This window comes from Squalius cephalus, assembly GCF_949319135.1.
Source record: "Squalius cephalus genome assembly, chromosome: 3".
NCBI classification, from domain to species: Eukaryota; Metazoa; Chordata; class Actinopteri; order Cypriniformes; family Leuciscidae; genus Squalius; species Squalius cephalus.
In genome coordinates this window covers 60,440,752-60,460,580 of record NC_137124.1, presented here as the reverse complement: position 1 = coordinate 60,460,580, position 19,829 = coordinate 60,440,752, and the positions used below count along the sequence as shown (strand labels likewise).

The 19,829-nt window shown below is 39.3% G+C and overlaps 2 protein-coding genes across 16 annotated transcripts in view; both read left to right on the top strand.

Moving 5' to 3' along the window:
* ank2b (ankyrin 2b, neuronal) overlaps positions 1-19,829 on the top strand; it is a 114,520-nt gene that overhangs the window by 91,998 nt on the left and 2,693 nt on the right. For all 15 annotated transcript variants that reach the window (XM_079864971.1, XM_079864960.1, XM_079864973.1 and 12 more), the window contains 3 exons: positions 15,875-15,958; positions 16,852-17,016; positions 18,887-19,075. In XM_079864971.1, the coding sequence (XP_079721097.1) occupies positions 15,875-15,958; positions 16,852-17,016; positions 18,887-19,075 (438 nt within the window). The remainder of the gene's footprint in view (positions 1-15,874; positions 15,959-16,851; positions 17,017-18,886; positions 19,076-19,829) is intronic.
* On the top strand, positions 6-15,635 carry LOC307154834 (uncharacterized protein). Its single transcript, XM_079864959.1, has 2 exons — positions 6-13,130; positions 13,640-15,635. The coding sequence occupies exons 1-2, from the start codon at positions 219-221 to the stop codon at positions 14,798-14,800; spliced, it is 14,073 nt and encodes a 4,690-aa protein (XP_079721085.1). The 5' UTR covers positions 6-218; the 3' UTR covers positions 14,801-15,635.

The following is a 19,829-nucleotide window of genomic DNA, read 5'->3' as shown; positions in this document are numbered from 1 at the left end:
TAAGTCCTCTCTTTACCCTGTACAAAACTGTTCCCTGGAGACTACAGTCTCACGTTTATGACACAGTTTACAAAGGTGGTACTATTCCCAACGAACCATCAAGCAATATAGATGAAACTGTGGATGATCCTCTCCAAGAGTTAGGAGCAACTGGGGGTCATTTTATCCCAGTCTCCACCCAACAGGATGATGAACAGAATGTTCCACCCATAAATTCAATGGAAAGGTACAAACTGAGTCAGAGACAATCAACCCTGTCAGATTTTGGGCACACACTCTTGGAATCAGAGAATGTCGAACCAGATTTCAGTGAGTTGAATGTGGAACTCAAGCAAGATTCTGAAGATTATATTACCTCACATGTCTCCAGTACAATTAATTCCTTTACATCTCCATCAAGTGAAAAGTCGGAAACTGTATCTACATCACCAATTAAATATGAGGCTGCACTTTCAAAGAAACCAAGTCAAAGTGAGGAGTATATAAAGCGCCACGTTGAGGAAGTTTCTGACAGATTCTATAGAACCCTTTTTGGTGAAAGTTACGTTTCACTCCAAAAGAGTGCAATTGCAGAGACCCATAAGTCCCCTGAAAACGAGATTTCTTTTGTGGATGAATCTGAAGAGTCTTCAGATGTTTCCAAAAATATTGATGTCAACCAATCAATCAGCTTCACAGAATTGTCTACTGAAGGAGTACAAGGCTTAGCTCAAGCAATTTCCAGTCCTCCTCAACAACTTAGCATGTCTGCTGCACTCGAAAGTGGCATTACAGAGAGGATTACCACCCCTACACCTAACCAAATGTCACTTGATTCAGTAACTGAGCAGCCACAAATATTATCACTTCCAATAACTGATTCTGGTTCTTCAGAAGCAAGAGTTGGAATAACCATACCAAATACTCTAACCAAACAAACCGATGCTAAATTCACAAACACTAAATATGCCATCTCTAGCTCAGTAGAAGTTGTGACGTATAGACCTCTTACACCGGTATCTTTAACATCCAAAGTTGAGCTAAGATCACCAGAGTTTGAGTATGTTGACAACTTTGGAATGACTTCATCTGAAAATAGATCATCATCGCCAGAATCAGTGGTCTCCTTGCCTTTAGACTCACCAATACCATTTGATTATAGACCATCTTCACCAGACTCCTGCATATTAATGGCGGAATTAAGAGTTTCTTCACCTGAATCTGTAACTTCACTGAATGACTGCACTCTTCTCTCTGTTGACTCTCCATTGCCTGATTTTAGGCCAGCTACACCTTTGCCAACTGCTTTTGAAAATGACACACCTGAATTTACAATAAATGTTGAAGAATACAAAACATTCCCTGCACCTGGTGAAAAAATGGTCCCTCTTGCAGGATTTACAGAAGATACACCAGGAGCATCTTATTTGCTGGTGACTGATGACACAGAAAGACCAATTTCACCTGGTTCTGCAATTTTCTACCGATCATTATCGCCTGAATCAAATAGATCTTGGTCTCCTATGTCCATCAGTTCTGACATTTCAGATAGGGATCTATCCACAGAGATGTGTTTTGAAAGCCATACTCCATCTCCTTATTTATTCTTGACTGAAATAAGACCATCATCTCCAGAATCAACAGCATCTGTAAATGAATATAGAGTACTTTCCCCTGATTCCCCAATACCTTGTTTTGCAACAGACGTGCAAAATGACTCTTCAGCACTCATGACAGGATATAGATCACCATCATTTCAGTCTGAAGTTTCAGACATAGACTGTGATCTGATATCTTTAGAGTGTCTAGTTGTAAGTCGACCATCATCCCCTGAATCAACTGTATCTTTTAATGAGCAGAGATGCCTCTCTCCTGATTCTCCTCTTCCCAGCTTTACTCAAACAGTGTTGGAATGTTTCATACCTGCTGAAGTGTATAGATCTGATTCAGATGAGTCAGGCCTCTCAGACAATGAAAACAAAACAGTATCAGAAGTACAACCTGAAACCCGACTATCATCTCCTGAATCATTTACATCGATAAATGAGCACAGACCACTTTCACCAGATTCACCTGTACCTGTATATAGAACCACATTGAACTTTAATTTCATCACATTTCAGAGCCTTAGAGACTCATCTCCTGAATTAGAAACATCTGACATTGAATATTCACATTGTGAGCCCATGCTTTGTGAACCAAGATCAGAATCCCCAGAATCTTTCATTTTAGAGCCTGAAGATGTTGCTTTGTCCAAGGTTATAGTAGAAAGTGTTACTTTTGATGGCGAGCCAATACAGGAATCATACTCTCAAAAAATATTAGCCATCGAGCCCACTGGATCACTATACAATGAGGAACAAAGTATGAGTGAATTGCCAAAACCACAGGATAGTGTTATGTCCAAAGCTATGTTTAGTAATCGTATTGCTAAGATATTTGATCCACACTACAAGGGCAAGACATTCTGCTCCAAGTTTGTTTCAGGAGATATTTCAGAAAAGGCTGAGTCAATAACTTTGGCTGTTGGAAAAGCTAAAGTTTTACATGATCCACAAGAAATATACCCATCTGCTAAAGAATCCAAAGTTCATGATTCTTTTAAACAAAACCCATCTGTCAAGTGTACAGTGAATAATCAGGATTTACCTCAGAGACAAGTGAATTTTGAAAGTCCAGCAATGTTTCAATGTGAAGGCAAACCACTTTTATCTGAGTCACATGATCAATTTAGACCCATATCTCCAGAATCTCTTGAGCTGGATGACACACCTGAAGCAACTGAGTGTAGACCATTGTCTCCTGAATCAATAGCATCAGTTAATGAGTTCAGACCACTATCTCCTGACTCACCTGTAACTGAATTCAGTGGATTTTTCTCTCAGAGTACCTTTCCATTAACAGGTCGTAGATCATGTTCACCTCATTCTCTGTCCTCTGAGAATACAGAAAATGAACTGTACTTTGAAGACCTGTTCACTCTAGAAAATAGTTTCAGGGCATCCACACCAGCATCAGACGCCTCAGTGAATGAGTATAGATTGCTCTCACCAGACTCACCAGTGCCACAATATTTCACAGCAGCCTTCGAATCAATTGCTGTAAATGATTTTAGCTCCATGTCCCCTGAATCTACAATGTCGGAGCATGAACATGAACTAGATCTTTTTACTCCAGTGGCTTCTCTAGAAGAAATTGATGAACACAGACCTATTTCCCCTGATTTCCCCATATTTGCACCAGATTCTCCAATACCTCAGTATTACACTTCTCACTTTGAACTTACAACAGTAACAATTTACAGGTCCTCATCTCCTGAATCAGTGCAATCAGACACAGATATACATACGATTTTATTTGATGACATGACTGATCGTAGAACATCCTCTCTGGAGTCAATTACATCCGATAATGAAAACAGACCTCTGTCCCCTGATTCACCTATTCCTGATTTCACACCAGCCACACACACATGTATCATGCCATTTACAGGTTCCCGGCCAAATTCCCCAGAATTACTCAGTTTGGATCTTGAAAATGACTTGTGTCATTCTGACCTTAATCCAGAGCAAAGATCTGACTCTCCTCAGTCTATATTATCAGAAACTGAGATTAGACCCCTGTCCCCTGATTCACCTGTACCTCAATTCAGTTCATTATTCATTCAGAGTAATTTGCCAGTAACAGGATCTAGATCTTGTTCACCTCAATCGCTGTGCTCAGAGAATACAGAATATGAGTCTTACCTTGAATTAGCAACAATAGAGTATCGACCAGATTCCCCAGATTCAATTTTATCAGATACTGACAGTAGACCACTTTCCCCAGATTCCTTGCCTGAATGGAGACCTATGTCACCTGAATCTGCCATGCTTTTGGAAGACATTAGAGGGTCTTCTCCACAGTCAAATGGGTCCATAAATGAATGTAGACCCCTATCTCCAGACTCACCTACACCACAGTATTTTCCAGTAGTGTTTGAATCAATTTCTGTAACAGATTATAGGTCCTCATCCCCTGAATCTGCATTATCAGAGGAAGAATGGGAATTAAATGTTTTTACCCAAGATTCTTCTGCAGAATCAACAGAATCTATAAATGAAGAGAGATCTGACTCTAGATCTTTATCTCCTGACTCTCCAATATATCAATATTATACCAATCAGTTTGAACCAACAATAGTATCAGGTTACATATCACTATCGCCTGAATCAATACTATCAGAAATAGATATGCAGACAGATGTATTTGATGACTTTTTGATTGACCTTAGAAGGTACTCATCTGAGTCAATCACATCAATTAATGATAACAGACCTCTGTCCCCTGATTCACCTATTCCTGATTTCACACCGGCCACGCACACATGTATCATGCCATTTACAGGTTCCCGTCCAACCTCTCCAGAATCAGACAGTTTGGTTCTTGAAAATTACTTGTGCCATTCTGACCTTAATCCAGAGCAAAGATCTGACTCTCCTCAGTCTATATTATCAGAAACTGAGATTAGACCCCTGTCCCCTGATTCACCTGTGCCTCAATTCAGTTCATTATTCATTCAGAGTAATTTGCCAGTAACAGGATCTAGATCATGTTCACCTCAATCGCTGTGCTCAGAGAATACAGAATATGAACTTTGCCTTGAAGAATGGCTAACTATAGATAATCGACCAGATTCCCCAGATTCAGTGTTATCAGATACTGACAGTAGACCACTTTCCCCAGACTCCTTGCCTGAATGGAGACCTATGTCACCTGAATCTGCCATGCTTTTGGAAGACATTAGAGGGTCTTCTCCACAGTCAAATGGATCCATAAATGAATGTAGACCCCTATCTCCAGACTCACCTACACCACAGTATTTTCCAGTAGTGTTTGAATCAATTTCTGTAACAGATTATAGGTCCTCATCCCCTGAATCTGCATTATCAGAGGAAGAATGGGAATTAAATGTTTTTACCCAAGATTCTTCAGCAGAATCAACAGAATCTATAAATGAAGAGAGATCTGACTCTAGATCTTTATCTCCTGATTCTCCAATATATCAATATTATACCAATCAGTTTGAACCAGCAATAGTATCAGGTTACATATCACTATCGCCTGAATCAATACTATCAGAAATAGATATGCAGACAGATGTATTTGATGACTTTGTGATTGACCTTAGAAGGTACTCATCTGAGTCAATCACATCAATTAATGATAACAGACCTCTGTCCCCTGATTCACCTATTCCTGATTTCACACCGGCCACGCACACATGTATTATGCCATTTACAGGTTCCCGACCAACCTCTCCAGAATCAGACAGTTTGGTTCTTGAAAATTACTTGTGCCATTCTGACCTTAATCTAGAGCAAAGATCTGACTCTCCTCAGTCTGTATTATCAGAAACTGAGATTAGACCCCTGTCCCCTGATTCACCTGTGCCTCAATTCAGTTCATTATTCATTCAGAGTAATTTGCCAGTAACAGGATCTAGATCATGTTCACCTCAATCGCTGTGCTCAGAGAATACAGAATATGAACTTTGCCTTGAAGAATGGCTAACTATAGATAATCGACCAGATTCCCCCGAATCAATTTTATCAGATACTGACAGTAGACCACTTTCCCCAGACTCCTTGCCTGAATGGAGACCTATGTCACCTGAATCTGCCATGCTTTTGGAAGACATTAGAGGGTCTTCTCCACAGTCAAATGGGTCCATAAATGAATGTAGACCCCTATCTCCAGACTCACCTACACCACAGTATTTTCCAGTAGTGTTTGAATCAATTTCTATAACAGATTATAGGTCCTCATCCCCTGAATCTGCATTATCAGAGGAAGAATGGGAATTAGATGATGTTACCCAAGATTCTTCTGCAGAATCAACAGAATCTATAAATGAAGAGAGATCTGACTCTAGATCTTTATCTCCTGATTCTCCAATATATCAATTTTATACCAATCAGTTTGAACCAGCAATAGTATCAGGTTACATATCACTATCGCCTGAATCAATACTATCAGAAATAGATATGCAGACAGATGTATTTGATGACTTTGTGATTGACCTTAGAAGATACTCATCTGAGTCAATCACATCAATTAATGATAACAGACCTCTGTCCCCTGATTCACCTATTTCTGATTTCACACCGGCCACGCACACATGTATCATGCCATTTACAGGTTCCCGACCAACCTCTCCAGAATCAGACAGTTTGGTTCTTGAAAATTACTTGTGCCATTCTGACCTTAATCTAGAGCAAAGATCTGACTCTCCTCAGTCTATATTATCAGAAACTGAGATTAGACCCCTGTCCCCTGATTCACCTGTACCTCAATTCAGTTCATTATTCATTCAGAGTAATTTGCCAGTAACAGGATCTAGATCATGTTCACCTCAATCGCTGTACTCAGATAATACAGAATATGAACTTTGCCTTGAAGAATGGCTAACTATAGATAATCGACCAGATTCCCCCGAATCAATTTTATCAGATACTGACAATAGACCACTTTCCCCAGACTCCTTGCCTGAATGGAGACCTATGTCACCTGAATCTGCCATGCTTTTGGAAGACATTAGAGGGTCTTCTCCACAGTCAAATGGATCCATAAATGAATGTAGACCCCTATCTCCAGACTCACCTACACCACAGTATTTTCCAGTAGTGTTTGAATCAATTTCTGTAACAGATTATAGGTCCTCATCCGCTGAATCTGCATTATCAGAGGAAGAATGGGAATTAAATGTTTTTACCCAAGATTCTTCTGCAGAATCAACAGAATCTATAAATGAAGAGAGATCTGACTCTAGATCTTTATCTCCTGACTCTCCAATATATCAATATTATACCAATCAGTTTGAACCAACAATAGTATCAGGTTACATATCACTATCGCCTGAATCAATACTATCAGAAATAGATATGCAGACAGATGTATTTGATGACTTTGTGATTGACCTTAGAAGGTACTCATCTGAGTCAATCACATCAATTAATGATAACAGACCTCTGTCCCCTGATTCACCTATTCCTGATTTCACACCGGCCACGCACACATGTATCATGCCATTTAATGGCTCCCGACCAACCTCTCCAGAATCAGTCAGTTTGGATCTTGAAAATGAATTTTGTCCTTCTGATCTTAATCCAGAGCAAAGATCTGACTCTCCTCAGTCTGTATTATCAGAAACTGAGATTAGACCCCTGTCCCCTGATTCACCTGTGCCTCAATTCAGTTCATTATTCATTCAGAGCACTTTGCCAGTAACAGGATCTAGATCATGTTCACCTCAATCTCTGTGCTCAGAGAATACAGAATATGAACTTTGCCTTGAAGAATGGCTAACTATAGATAATCGACCAGATTCCCCCGAATCAATTTTATCAGATACTGACAATAGACCACTTTCCCCAGACTCCTTGCCTGAATGGAGACCCATGTCACCTGAATCTGCCATGCTTTTGGAAGACATTAGAGGGTCTTCTCCACAGTCAAATGGGTCCATAAATGAATGTAGACCCCTATCTCCAGACTCACCTACACCACAGTATTTTCCAGTAGTGTTTGAATCAATTTCTGTAACAGATTATAGGTCCTCATCCCCTGAATCTGCATTATCAGAGGAAGAATGGGAATTAGATGATGTTACCCAAGATTCTTCTGCAGAATCAACAGAATCTATAAATGAAGAGAGATCTGACTCTAGATCTTTATCTCCTGATTCTCCAATATATCAATATTATACCAATCAGTTTGAACCAGCAATAGTATCAGGTTACATATCACTATCGCCTGAATCAATACTATCAGAAATAGATATGCAGACAGATGTATTTGATGAAATTGTGATTGACCTTAGAAGGTACTCATCTGAGTCAATCACATCAATTAATGATAACAGACCTCTGTCCCCTGATTCACCTATTCCTGATTTCACACCGGCCACGCACACATGTATCATGCCATTTAATTGCTCCCGACCAACCTCTCCAGAATCAGTCAGTTTGGATCTTGAAAATGAATTTTGTCATTCTGACCTTAATCCAGAGCAAAGAACTGACTCTCCTCAGTCTATATTATCAGAAACTGAGATTAGACCCCTGTCCCCTGATTCACCTGTACCTCAATTCAGTTCATTATTCATTCAGAGTAATTTGCCAGTAACAGGATCTAGATCATGTTCACCTCAATCGCTGTGCTCAGAGAATACAGAATATGAACTTTGCCTTGAAGAATGGCTAACTATAGATAATCGACCAGATTCCCCCGAATCAATTTTATCAGATACTGACAATAGACCACTTTCCCCAGACTCCTTGCCTGAATGGAGACCTATGTCACCTGAATCTGCCATGCTTTTGGAAGATATTAGAGGGTCTTCTCCACAGTCAAATGGGTCCATAAATGAATGTAGACCCCTATCTCCAGACTCACCTACACCACAGTATTTTCCAGTAGTGTTTGAATCAATTTCTGTAACAGATTATAGGTCCTCATCCCCTGAATCTGCATTATCAGAGGAAGAATGGGAATTAGATGATGTTACCCAAGATTCTTCTGCAGAATCAACAGAATCTATAAATGAAGAGAGATCTGACTCTAGATCTTTATCTCCTGATTCTCCAATATATCAATTTTATACCAATCAGTTTGAACCAACAATAGTATCAGGTTACATATCACTATCGCCTGAATCAATACTATCAGAAATAGATATGCAGACAGATGTATTTGATGACTTTGTGATTGACCTTAGAAGATACTCATCTGAGTCAATCACATCAATTAATGATAACAGACCTCTGTCCCCTGATTCACCTATTCCTGATTTCACACCGGCCACGCACACATGTATTATGCCATTTACAGGTTCCCGACCAACCTCTCCAGAATCAGACAGTTTGGTTCTTGAAAATTACTTGTGCCATTCTGACCTTAATCTAGAGCAAAGATCTGACTCTCCTCAGTCTATATTATCAGAAACTGAGATTAGACCCCTGTCCCCTGATTCACCTGTACCTCAATTCAGTTCATTATTCATTCAGAGTAATTTGCCAGTAACAGGATCTAGATCATGTTCACCTCAATCGCTGTGCTCAGAGAATACAGAATATGAACTTTGCCTTGAAGAATGGCTAACTATAGATAATCGACCAGATTCCCCAGATTCAGTGTTATCAGATACTGACAGTAGACCACTTTCCCCAGACTCCTTGCCTGAATGGAGACCCATGTCACCTGAATCTGCCATGCTTTTGGAAGACATTAGAGGGTCTTCTCCACAGTCAAATGGATCCATAAATGAATGTAGACCCCTATCTCCAGACTCACCTACACCACAGTATTTTCCAGTAGTGTTTGAATCAATTTCTGTAACAGATTATAGGTCCTCATCCCCTGAATCTGCATTATCAGAGGAAGAATGGGAATTAAATGTTTTTACCCAAGATTCTTCAGCAGAATCAACAGAATCTATAAATGAAGAGAGATCTGACTCTAGATCTTTATCTCCTGATTCTCCAATATATCAATATTATACCAATCAGTTTGAACCAACAATAGTATCAGGTTACATATCACTATCGCCTGAATCAATACTATCAGAAATAGATATGCAGACAGATGTATTTGATGACTTTGTGATTGACCTTAGAAGATACTCATCTGAGTCAATCACATCAATTAATGATAACAGACCTCTGTCCCCTGATTCACCTATTCCTGATTTCACACCGGCCACGCACACATGTATCATGCCATTTAATGGCTCCCGACCAACCTCTCCAGAATCAGTCAGTTTGGATGTTGAAAATGAATTTTGTCCTTCTGACCTTAATCCAGAGCAAAGATCTGACTCTCCTCAGTCTGTATTATCAGAAACTGAGATCAGACCCCTGTCCCCTGATTCACCTGTGCCTCAATTCAGTTCATTATTCATTCAGAGTAATTTGCCAGTAACAGGATCTAGATCATGTTCACCTCAATCTCTGTGCTCGGAGAATACAGAATATGAATCTTACCTTGAAGAATTAGCAACAATAGAGTATCGACCAGATTCCCCAGATTCAATTTTATCAGATACTGACAGTAGACCACTTTCCCCAGACTCCTTGCCTGAATGGAGACCTATGTCACCTGAATCTGCCATGCTTCTGGAAGACATTAGAGGGTCTTCTCCACAGTCAAATGGGTCCATAAATGAATGTAGACCCCTATCTCCAGACTCACCTACACCACAGTATTTTCCAGTAGTGTTTGAATCAATTTCTGTGATAGATTATAGGTCCTCATCCCCTGAATCTGCATTATCAGAGGAAGAATGGGAATTAAATGTTTTTACCCAAGATTCTTCAGCAGAATCAACAGAATCTATAAATGAAGAGAGATCTGACTCTAGATCTTTATCTCTTGACTCTCCAATATATCAATATTATACCAATCAGTTTGAACCAACAATAGTATCAGGTTACATATCACTATCGCCTGAATCAATACTATCAGAAATAGATATGCAGACAGATGTATTTGATGACTTGGTGATTGACCTTAGAAGGTACTCATCTGAGTCAATCACATCAATTAATGATAACAGACCTCTGTCCCCTGATTCACCTATTCCTGATTTCACACCGGCCACACACGCATTTATCATGCCATTTAATGGCTCCCGACCAACCTCTCCAGAATCAGTCAGTTTGGATCTTGAAAATGAATTTTGTCCTTCTGATCTTAATCCACAGCAAAGATCTGACTCTCCTCAGTCTATATTTTCAGAAACTGAGATTAGACCCCTGTCCCCTGATTCACCTGTGCCTCAATTCAGTTCATTATTCATTCAGAGCACTTTGCCAGTAACAGGATCTAGATCATGTTCACCTCAATCGCTGTGTTCAGAAACTACAGAATACAAAAGTTACTTTGAAGACCTGTTCACTACTGGATCAGTATTATCAGAATTTGATAGAAGCACAGATGAATTTAATGACTCAATGATTGATCTTAGATTGTCTTCACCTGACTCACTGACATCGGTCAATGAAAGCAGACCACTGTCCCCTGATTCACCTGTTCCTGACTTCACGCCACTAACATTCACATTTATCATACCAGAATCAGATTCTCAGTCAACTTCTCCAGTCTCTTTGGATGTCGAAAATGAATTCTATCTGTCAGACCTCAGTATAGAGCAAAGACCTGACTCTCCTGAATCAGTAATGTCAGAAATTGAGCATAGACCACTCTCCCCTGATTCAGTAAGTGATTACAGGCCAATGTCACCCATGTCAATGGTAGATCGAGCATCTCCAGAATCCTTTATATCATTGGAAGAGTGTAGACCATTATCTCCAGACTCACCAGTTCCACAGTTCTCTTGTATACATAAAATATCAGCAATGAATTTATACCGATCAGAGTCTTCTGAGTCACTATCATCAGACACAGACATTGAGCTTTGGGTTTTTGCACATCAAACTACTGAACAGAGAACATCCTCACCTGAATCAATCATGTCCTTGAATGAAAAAAGACCATTATCACCAGACTCACCTGTTTATGACTTCAAACCATCAGTGTATGTAAATGTCACCCAAAAAGCCACATACAGGTCATCCTCCCTAGAATCAATTGTGTCTGATGTAGAATTTGACACGGCAAGCTTTGCATCTGAGGGAAATACATGGACTGAATGTAGACCATTGTCTCCTGAGTCAGGTAAAATATCTCCCGTGGATCAGTGTCATTTAGAAATAGAATACAACCAAACTGTTGATCAAAGCCATCAATCACTTGGCCAAGAAGTATCCAATTCTATGACATATCTGTCATTACAGAACACTGTCAGAATGGAGCCTCAGTATAAACTTGTGTACAAAGCTGTACCCTTGTCATTAATCTCCCATTTGTATGATCCTCAATATAGAGGTGAAACGTTCTGTTCAAAACCAGGTGTGTTTGAGTATGCTGGATGTAAAAAGGAGATTTTTAAGACTTTTGAATGCAGTTCTGAAACACCTGTGCATGCAGAATCCTTTGATTTACTTGGAAAAAATCAAGCACTTTCCACGGATTATTTGTTTTACTGTACAAGTTTAAGTCCATTTCTAATGGACAATTCAGATAGGAGAGCATCCTCACCAGAATCATATACATCCATGAATGAGTACAGACCGCTCTCTCCTGATTCACCAGTTCCTGAGCACAGACTTTCATTGCCATCTGCAGAGTTTTTGGCCGAAAGTCGACCCTCATCTCCTGAGACGACATTCTCATTGAATGAATTTCGAAGTCTTTCACCTGATTCACCTATACCTGAATACTCAACATCATCACCAGTTCCAAATGAACAATCTAGTGTGGCACTCAAGCAGCACAAATCCATTTTTACCCCACTGTCCCCTTCATTGTGTAACGATCAGAGTTCTGATATGGACTCAGTGTTTCCTGAATCATTCTCATCATGGTATCCATTGCCACAATGGATCATGTCTTTAAACAGACCTTTATCATCTATCTCTGATATTTCAGATACAGATTCTAGATCCTTATCACCTGAGATATACTTTCATGAAACAGAATTGCGAAACCTATCTCCTGAAGCTGCAACATTAGAAACAGAACTAACTGAAATGGTTACTCCAGAACCTTTCGTTTTTGAGGCAATTTATCAACCTGAATCTCCTGAATCAGTGATTGAATCTGAATATGAGGAGTTTTATGAGAATTTGAATTATTTGTCATTTTCTGACATTGATGAGATTACGAAAGATCTATCTGTCCTCAAAGATGATTCTGCCTTGCTGAATCTAGTGACATTTGAACCATGCACAGCACAAATCAAGTCTCCACCTGAAACAGAGGGGCTTCGAACTGTTGAGTGTTCATTCGATGAGGAGCTAAAACCAACCCCATCTCATGATATAGCCTTAGAGCAAGCACAGAAGGACACAGAAAGTGTAACAAAGACAATTTCTTACTGTGAAGAAAGGGTTGAAATCACCGCAACAGGTGCATCTGCAAAAGATCAAACTAGCAAAGGCCTCATAATCCATAAAAGAGATGACAATCGACACATGGAAAGTTCACAGCAACAAAAAGATGATCTAGGACATGATTCAAGAAAACTAGCCCCTCAAGACGCCAAAAAAGGGGTAAGAGATTGAGCATGCAGCTGTGAATCGTGTGTATTTATCACAATGTATGAACTAAGAGGAATGCAGTGTCGAATCTGACCTGAAACACGGAATTTCACAATTCTGGATCTACTAACAAATCAAGACTAAATAGACAACTGTAGAGCAAGCATGTAGTTTTAGCAGTGTGGAGAAAATGGTCAATTCTGAGAATGTAAACGGCATGATTGAATTTTAGCCTTAGATTAGTGGTGGCCAATCCTGTTCCTGGAGATTTACCCAGATCTAACCCTCATCAAACACATCTCTCTGTAATTATCAAGTGCTCCGGAAGATTGTAATTAGCTGGTTCATTTGTGTTTGATCCTGTTTGGAACAGGATTGGGAAAGACATCCGTATTTTGCATCGGATGTTAATGCATGTTAATCTTTTCTATCTTTCCATGCAACAAAATCTATTGCGTTTGTGTGATGTAATTATTACATACTGGGAGAAACATTGTTTTCTTCCCTTTCATTTTGCACAGGAAAATGTCTCAATGGACATTCATTCAGAGCCTCAAGTGAAAGATTTAAGTTCCATTTCAAAAAGTTTAGAGCCTCAAATAAAGTCGACAGCATCCTTATTGACCAGTGAATCATCGAAAGAGTCACATCTAGCCACATGTGTCCCCAATATACCTGAGCAGAACAGATCTCAACCAGTCTTTGACTTGGAGGCCCACAAATCATCACCTAAAGAGCCTAAAGCATCAAATGTATTGCAAGAAGTAAATTCTTTTCAGTTTTATCTCAAAGACTCTCACAGAAGAGTTGAACTAAATCAAATTGATTCCTCCGCATTTAGTTTGAGTCTCGAATCACCGGATTACAAAACTTTGCTTTCAAGATCTGTGAAGACTCCATCAACAGGCATTCAGGTGTCACTAACTGATTTAAGCTCAATCTCTCCAATAATTAGCACATCCTCTTCCGATCAGAGGAATTCGCCAGAATTCCATGAATCTCCAAGCGAGGGGATTTCTTGTGTTGAAGAGGTAGTCCAGCCTGAACAGACGTTACCATCAGATGGTGGTGATGAACCTGAATCAAGTTTAGCCTTACCTGGAACTTATCCATGTGTAGCTGCTATGACACCTTGTACTCTGGAAGTGACTCAAGAGCTCAAAGCCTCTGAGATGCCTTCAAAACTGACAGGTGACCAGATGCAGTTAGATGCCACTGCAGCTTTAGATGTTGACTCTCCACTTTACAGTCTCAATCTCAACTACAGACAGAGACCCGTTCGCGCAGATAGCATTGAGTCAGATGCGGAGTTTTTTGATTGCCAACAAACGTTTTCTGATACATCTGAGCCAGAGATTGGATCATCACAACTTTTAGATGTTCCTCAAGCAATTTACCAAGTTGAGGAACTTCCATCTTTATCAAGCAGCCCTGAATACCTGACAGGTATACCTAAACTTAGAGAGTACACAGAGTTGAAAAGGGATGATCGGCCCCTATCCTGGGGCAGTGAGGACCTACCCATAGTTCTTGAGCCAGAGGACGAATACTCTGGTGAGGAGAAGGCTTTCCCTTATGATTATACAGGTGATCATTCATTTGCTGAAGAGCTACCTCCAATGAAGGGAATAGAGTATGATGACGATGATGACTTTCTAGGGAGGGTAAGCCATTTAGCATGACCTCAGTTTCTGCAGAAGAGTGCTGTAACTCCCGGCCTGTGCTAACAAACTGACTTAAGCATTTCAAGCATTAAACATTTCAATGCCAGCAAGCTAATGTTTGCCGTTTCAATTAAAAATCACTTAATAAACATGGTTTATATGTGTGCACCCAATCTGATCTCACGGGAAACCTGTTACGAGGTGGCGATTTCATATGAATTTGTATGAACTGAGTTGTGCAGAAACGTATGAATATTGAAAAAGGTCCATCCCAAACATGCCGTCACTGGGGAGTAAGCAGATCATACAAAAACATATGAATGAGATAAGAATTAGCCACCAGTTTGCCAAAATAGTGATTGAGATTGTGTTGGTGCATCCCTTTGCTTTAACTGAAGTAACTTTAATGATTCCATATAATGTCACAATTGACAAGCATTTAAAAAAATAATAATAATACTTTCGCACTTTGCAACTAATGTATTTTTTTGACTGGTTGATTTTCATTCCCAGCAATGCTAGTCTTTCCATTGCCATCATTTAATGATACTAATATCTGGTCTGCATCAATATTTCTTACATTGCTGGGAAGACAAATTTAGCAATGGTAACACTGATGAGAATAACTGTTTTTACTAAAAAAGGTAACTAAAAAAAAAGATAAACGGAACTTTCAGAGTACATTTGCATGGTGTGACATGCAAGTATATGAGATATACAATAGTACTGAAGACGTGCGCCCACAATGCATCTCTGCTACTCTTAGGAAATATCTGAGGAACTAGGTTTGCTGTCTGATAGTTCAGAGGAGGAGGTTTTGACCACCAGGGTGGTGCGGCGCCGTGTTATAATTCAGGTACCTGTTCTGGGTGTGTGGGTCTGTGTCAATGGACCCCCATTTCCATGTTATATTGAACAATTGAAGTATTTTCATTTGCTGGTATAATGAAAGAAAACTGTAACGTTATATTTCATTTCCCATAAAGGTATTTGTCTCTCAGGACTGAAGTTAATCTTTTCCATTAACATTATTTCCAATCTCATAGTCAGAAACAAAAAAAGAAACTAATATATATTTATATATTTTTTTAGGGTGACGAGATGCCTGAAATCCCTCCTCAGACAGTGACAGAAGAGCAATACACTGACGAGTTTGGAAACATGGTGGTAAAAAAGGTAAATGTTTGAACTTTCAGCTGTTCTGTGTCTTTACACAGATTCAGTCCATGCGATGGTACGTCCATGCATTTGCTACAGTTGGTAAAATAACGGAAGAAGAAGAATAATTCACTTAATTTGAAAGAAATATGAATTACCTTATAATTTACAATGACACAAGTTTATTTTTAAAGAGGAATGAGTTTGATTATTTCAAAGTTTGTGAGGTTCATGGCATGAAAACTTTTTCCGTGCCATTGACGGCATTTTCCGGCAATCCATGTTTTCACTGTTATGCGGTAGGGGGCGCTGTTACACATCTTACACAGAGTACTGAATCTCCGGATCAAAACACAGGTGAAGAAGAAGCAGAAAACAATGATAAAAGCATTGCTTACGCACATTGTAGACTTGACTTTCTCCGCTTTTTGTTCAAACGTTGCTTTTTTATGAAACTTACCCACAGTCAAGTGTAGATAAAAAAAGAATGCACGAAGCTAAAATAAATTAAGCTAATATTTTTTTTGTTTAGTTTGTTTGTTTAAATACAAAAAACAATTCTGGGGGCCTTGAAAGCTTTGTGAAAATGATCAAAAATGCTGGCAGTGGCTGGCAACTTTCTTTTTTTTAAATGCTGGCGGGGACAGAGTTAAACTAGTCTTGTTAAGTTACACTTTTTACTCACAATAAAAGCGTGACATCCGAAGCTGAAACTACTCGCCACTAAACTTCACACTGAACTAAGCACATTGTGATTGGTCACTTGACAATCCAATCAGACTCTGTCTTCCTGTCTGTGGTTCTTCACCAGAAAAACACGAAATTATATTATAATGATTATTTTCTTAATATGCTGGAAGAATACTTGATAACATGATCATTTTTATCCTTGCGTCATTGTCTCCGCACAGATAACAAGGAAAGTCATCCGTAAGTATGTGTCAGCAGATGGAGTAGAGCGAGAGGAAGTGATGTCAGAGGGACCGAGACAGGAAGTCGTCGCTGTGGACGATGCTGACGGTTTCTCTAAAGTCGTGAAGAGGACGGTGGTGAAGAGCGGCGGAGATCAGACCGAGGTGGGAAACCTTTCTAGTAGGGATGTTTCTACCACTTTGTTCAAGAACGAGTACGTTACCGATCCTTCATTCTTGGTACTTTGCGAAAATTTGGTAGAGAAACAAAACGACCAAAGGGCGATAACGATAAAGTTCTAAAAATCGTTCTAAATATAAAAGAGTAGCAGAGTCCACAATACACTATAGCGATAACGACACAGAGAAACGCTATCATTGGAATCACTTTCAGAACGATTTCTTTCCAGCTGATGAACGATAAAATCATTGACAGCCAATCAGAATCCACCCTGTTTTAAGAGCTCGAGCATTTAAAGTGACAAACGACAAAACTGCAGAATAAACAGAATGATATCATCCGCTGGTGTGAACGCTAATATAGTTATCTTGGTGTGAACCGGCCATTAGTCATTTCATTCTGAAGTTAATATGTACTTATACTACAGGGCCGTTGAATGCTTGAATCTGATTGGTTGACGAACGTTCTAAGGTGTGCATTATTTTCAGGGAAACGCACAGCTAAAGTAGTTCCAGGCAGGTCTTGACCGCATTACAGTTCCATATCACTTCGCGTAGTTAACGGTAATAACGGAAAATAGGATACAATTCATAACAAGAAAAAACATGCAGCCGCATGCGCTTGATCTGCAATTTTCAATGTCTAGCTTCACAATCAATGGAAACATGCAGTTTAATTTTAATAAATAAAGTATATTCCTATCTATAATCAATAGAAAATTAAACTGAATATAGGCTAAATAAATGGATAGTCCTGCAGCACGGATTTTTATTGCAGATAATATAACAAATAAATAATTATTGATAGGCCTTACTTGTTAAAAGGGCTTTGTGTTTCATTTATTTGGCTAGTCTGTCATCTGTCATCTGTCAATAATAGAAAAAAAAAGAATGAACGAATGAATTAAACCGAATTGAATGAATAAATAAATAATAATATTGACGCAAATGCTTTTCTGTCTCATTATTGCAACATCTCTCTCTAATAACTGCATAAAGCCGAGCCGAGGACACACTTTAAGGCCGGTTATGAATGTAATTTGATGACTGATCATGCTCAGCGCGTTCAGTCTGTGTTCAAAGTCGGTGTTTAAAATCTGCTGCGATGAAAACAGTCAGAGAATGTGTCAGCTAGTCGTGTGTCCCAGCATTAGTCTGCTATCAGTGGCTCAAACCTCCGTTACTAACTCTGTGTCAGCTAGTCGTGTGTCCCCAGCATGAGTCTGCTATCAGTGGCTCAAACCTCCGTTACTAACTCTAAAATGACGTTTTGGAATTAGCAACGGAGGCATTGGATTACATGCGTAAGAAATTAGTCCTACATACAAGAGCGTTTTAATGACAAAAACTTTACAAACGTCTAGAAATATATAATCTGAACAATGTTTCGAGGTGTGGTAACTGTAGTATAAGCGGAATAATTGACTTCAGGCCGTTGAATTATTAGAAAAATAATGCACACCCGAGGTGTAACTCCGCTTCGCGTCGTGACCGCATTACCACCTCGGGTGTGCATTATTTTTCTAATAATTCAACGGCCTGTCGTCAATTATTCCTTACGTGTTTATATGTACACTGTTCGTTTATCCACTTCGCTTCACTTACAGACACAGATATTGAATTTATGTATTCAATAAATTGATACATTTAGACATCCTAACTCTTCAATACCTCCATTCTGCTCGCGGTTTGTTCTCTTGTTGAGGCGTTTAATGAGAACAAGTATGAGTTAATACCGAATCAGCTTTTCAATTCCTGAACTGATGTACAGTATATCTTGAATGCACTTGTACAGTACGTTGCTCATGCATAAATCTTATAGGCCTCCTCTATAAAGGCAATGCTCTCTCTTCAGGTGACCTTCTCTGAACCCTTCTCGTACACTGGGGCGACGGCTTCTGAGTTCGAGGACGAGCCCGTCCAAGGTCGAAAGGTCAGCAAGGTCGTCAAAACCATGGTAGTGCAAGGTGAACGACTGGAAAAACGAATCGGGGACCCTTCACTCTCATCGGATCTCCCATCAGCCAAAGACGACTTTGAAAAGGTCTGGATATTCGGTTGTTATCTAATGCAATGACATTTGGAATATGTTTAAGGGTGGTGTCCAAATACCTTTTTGGTCATTGGTTAATAGTGCAGTAAATATTACTTTTTGTACCACTAGCTCAAGTTCAGAGTGGTCACTAGTGACGGGAGAAACTAAGGGTTTTGAAGCTTTGAATCAGTTGATTCGCTAAACGATTCACTGTTCGGAAGCGCTGGCGACCCCTGCTGGTCAGAACAGTGTAAATGCAGCGAAAACAGTCAAAACATGCAGAAAAACAGCTTTTACAAACACAATGCAGTTTCACTGAAGCTGTCATCTATTAAATGCAGTTATCAAATCATCTAATACCATTAAATATGGAGAGTCTCTATAATATGAGTTATTTTATTAAATTGTTGGGCTTGTTTTGTTAATTTAATGGAGAGTTTGGTTAATCAGACCAGTAAGATACTTTTAACTACAACTTTTCTTTTATATAATATTATATACAAATTATTAAATGTGTCATTTAATGTCAACAAATGTATAAAACTGATCCGAGATCAGGTAAAAATCATATATAGACACTGGTTCACGGGTTCACAGAGATCATCGCCCCCTAGAGGCGAATCATTGACATTTGAAAACGTTTTGTCAATGTAATGAAGCCTCGTTGAAATCATGTGACTTTGACACTCGCTCCGAATCACTCGTTCCAAACAAATGATTCACAAAGGATTCGAAGCTTCAGGAATCATGTTCCCCCACTAGT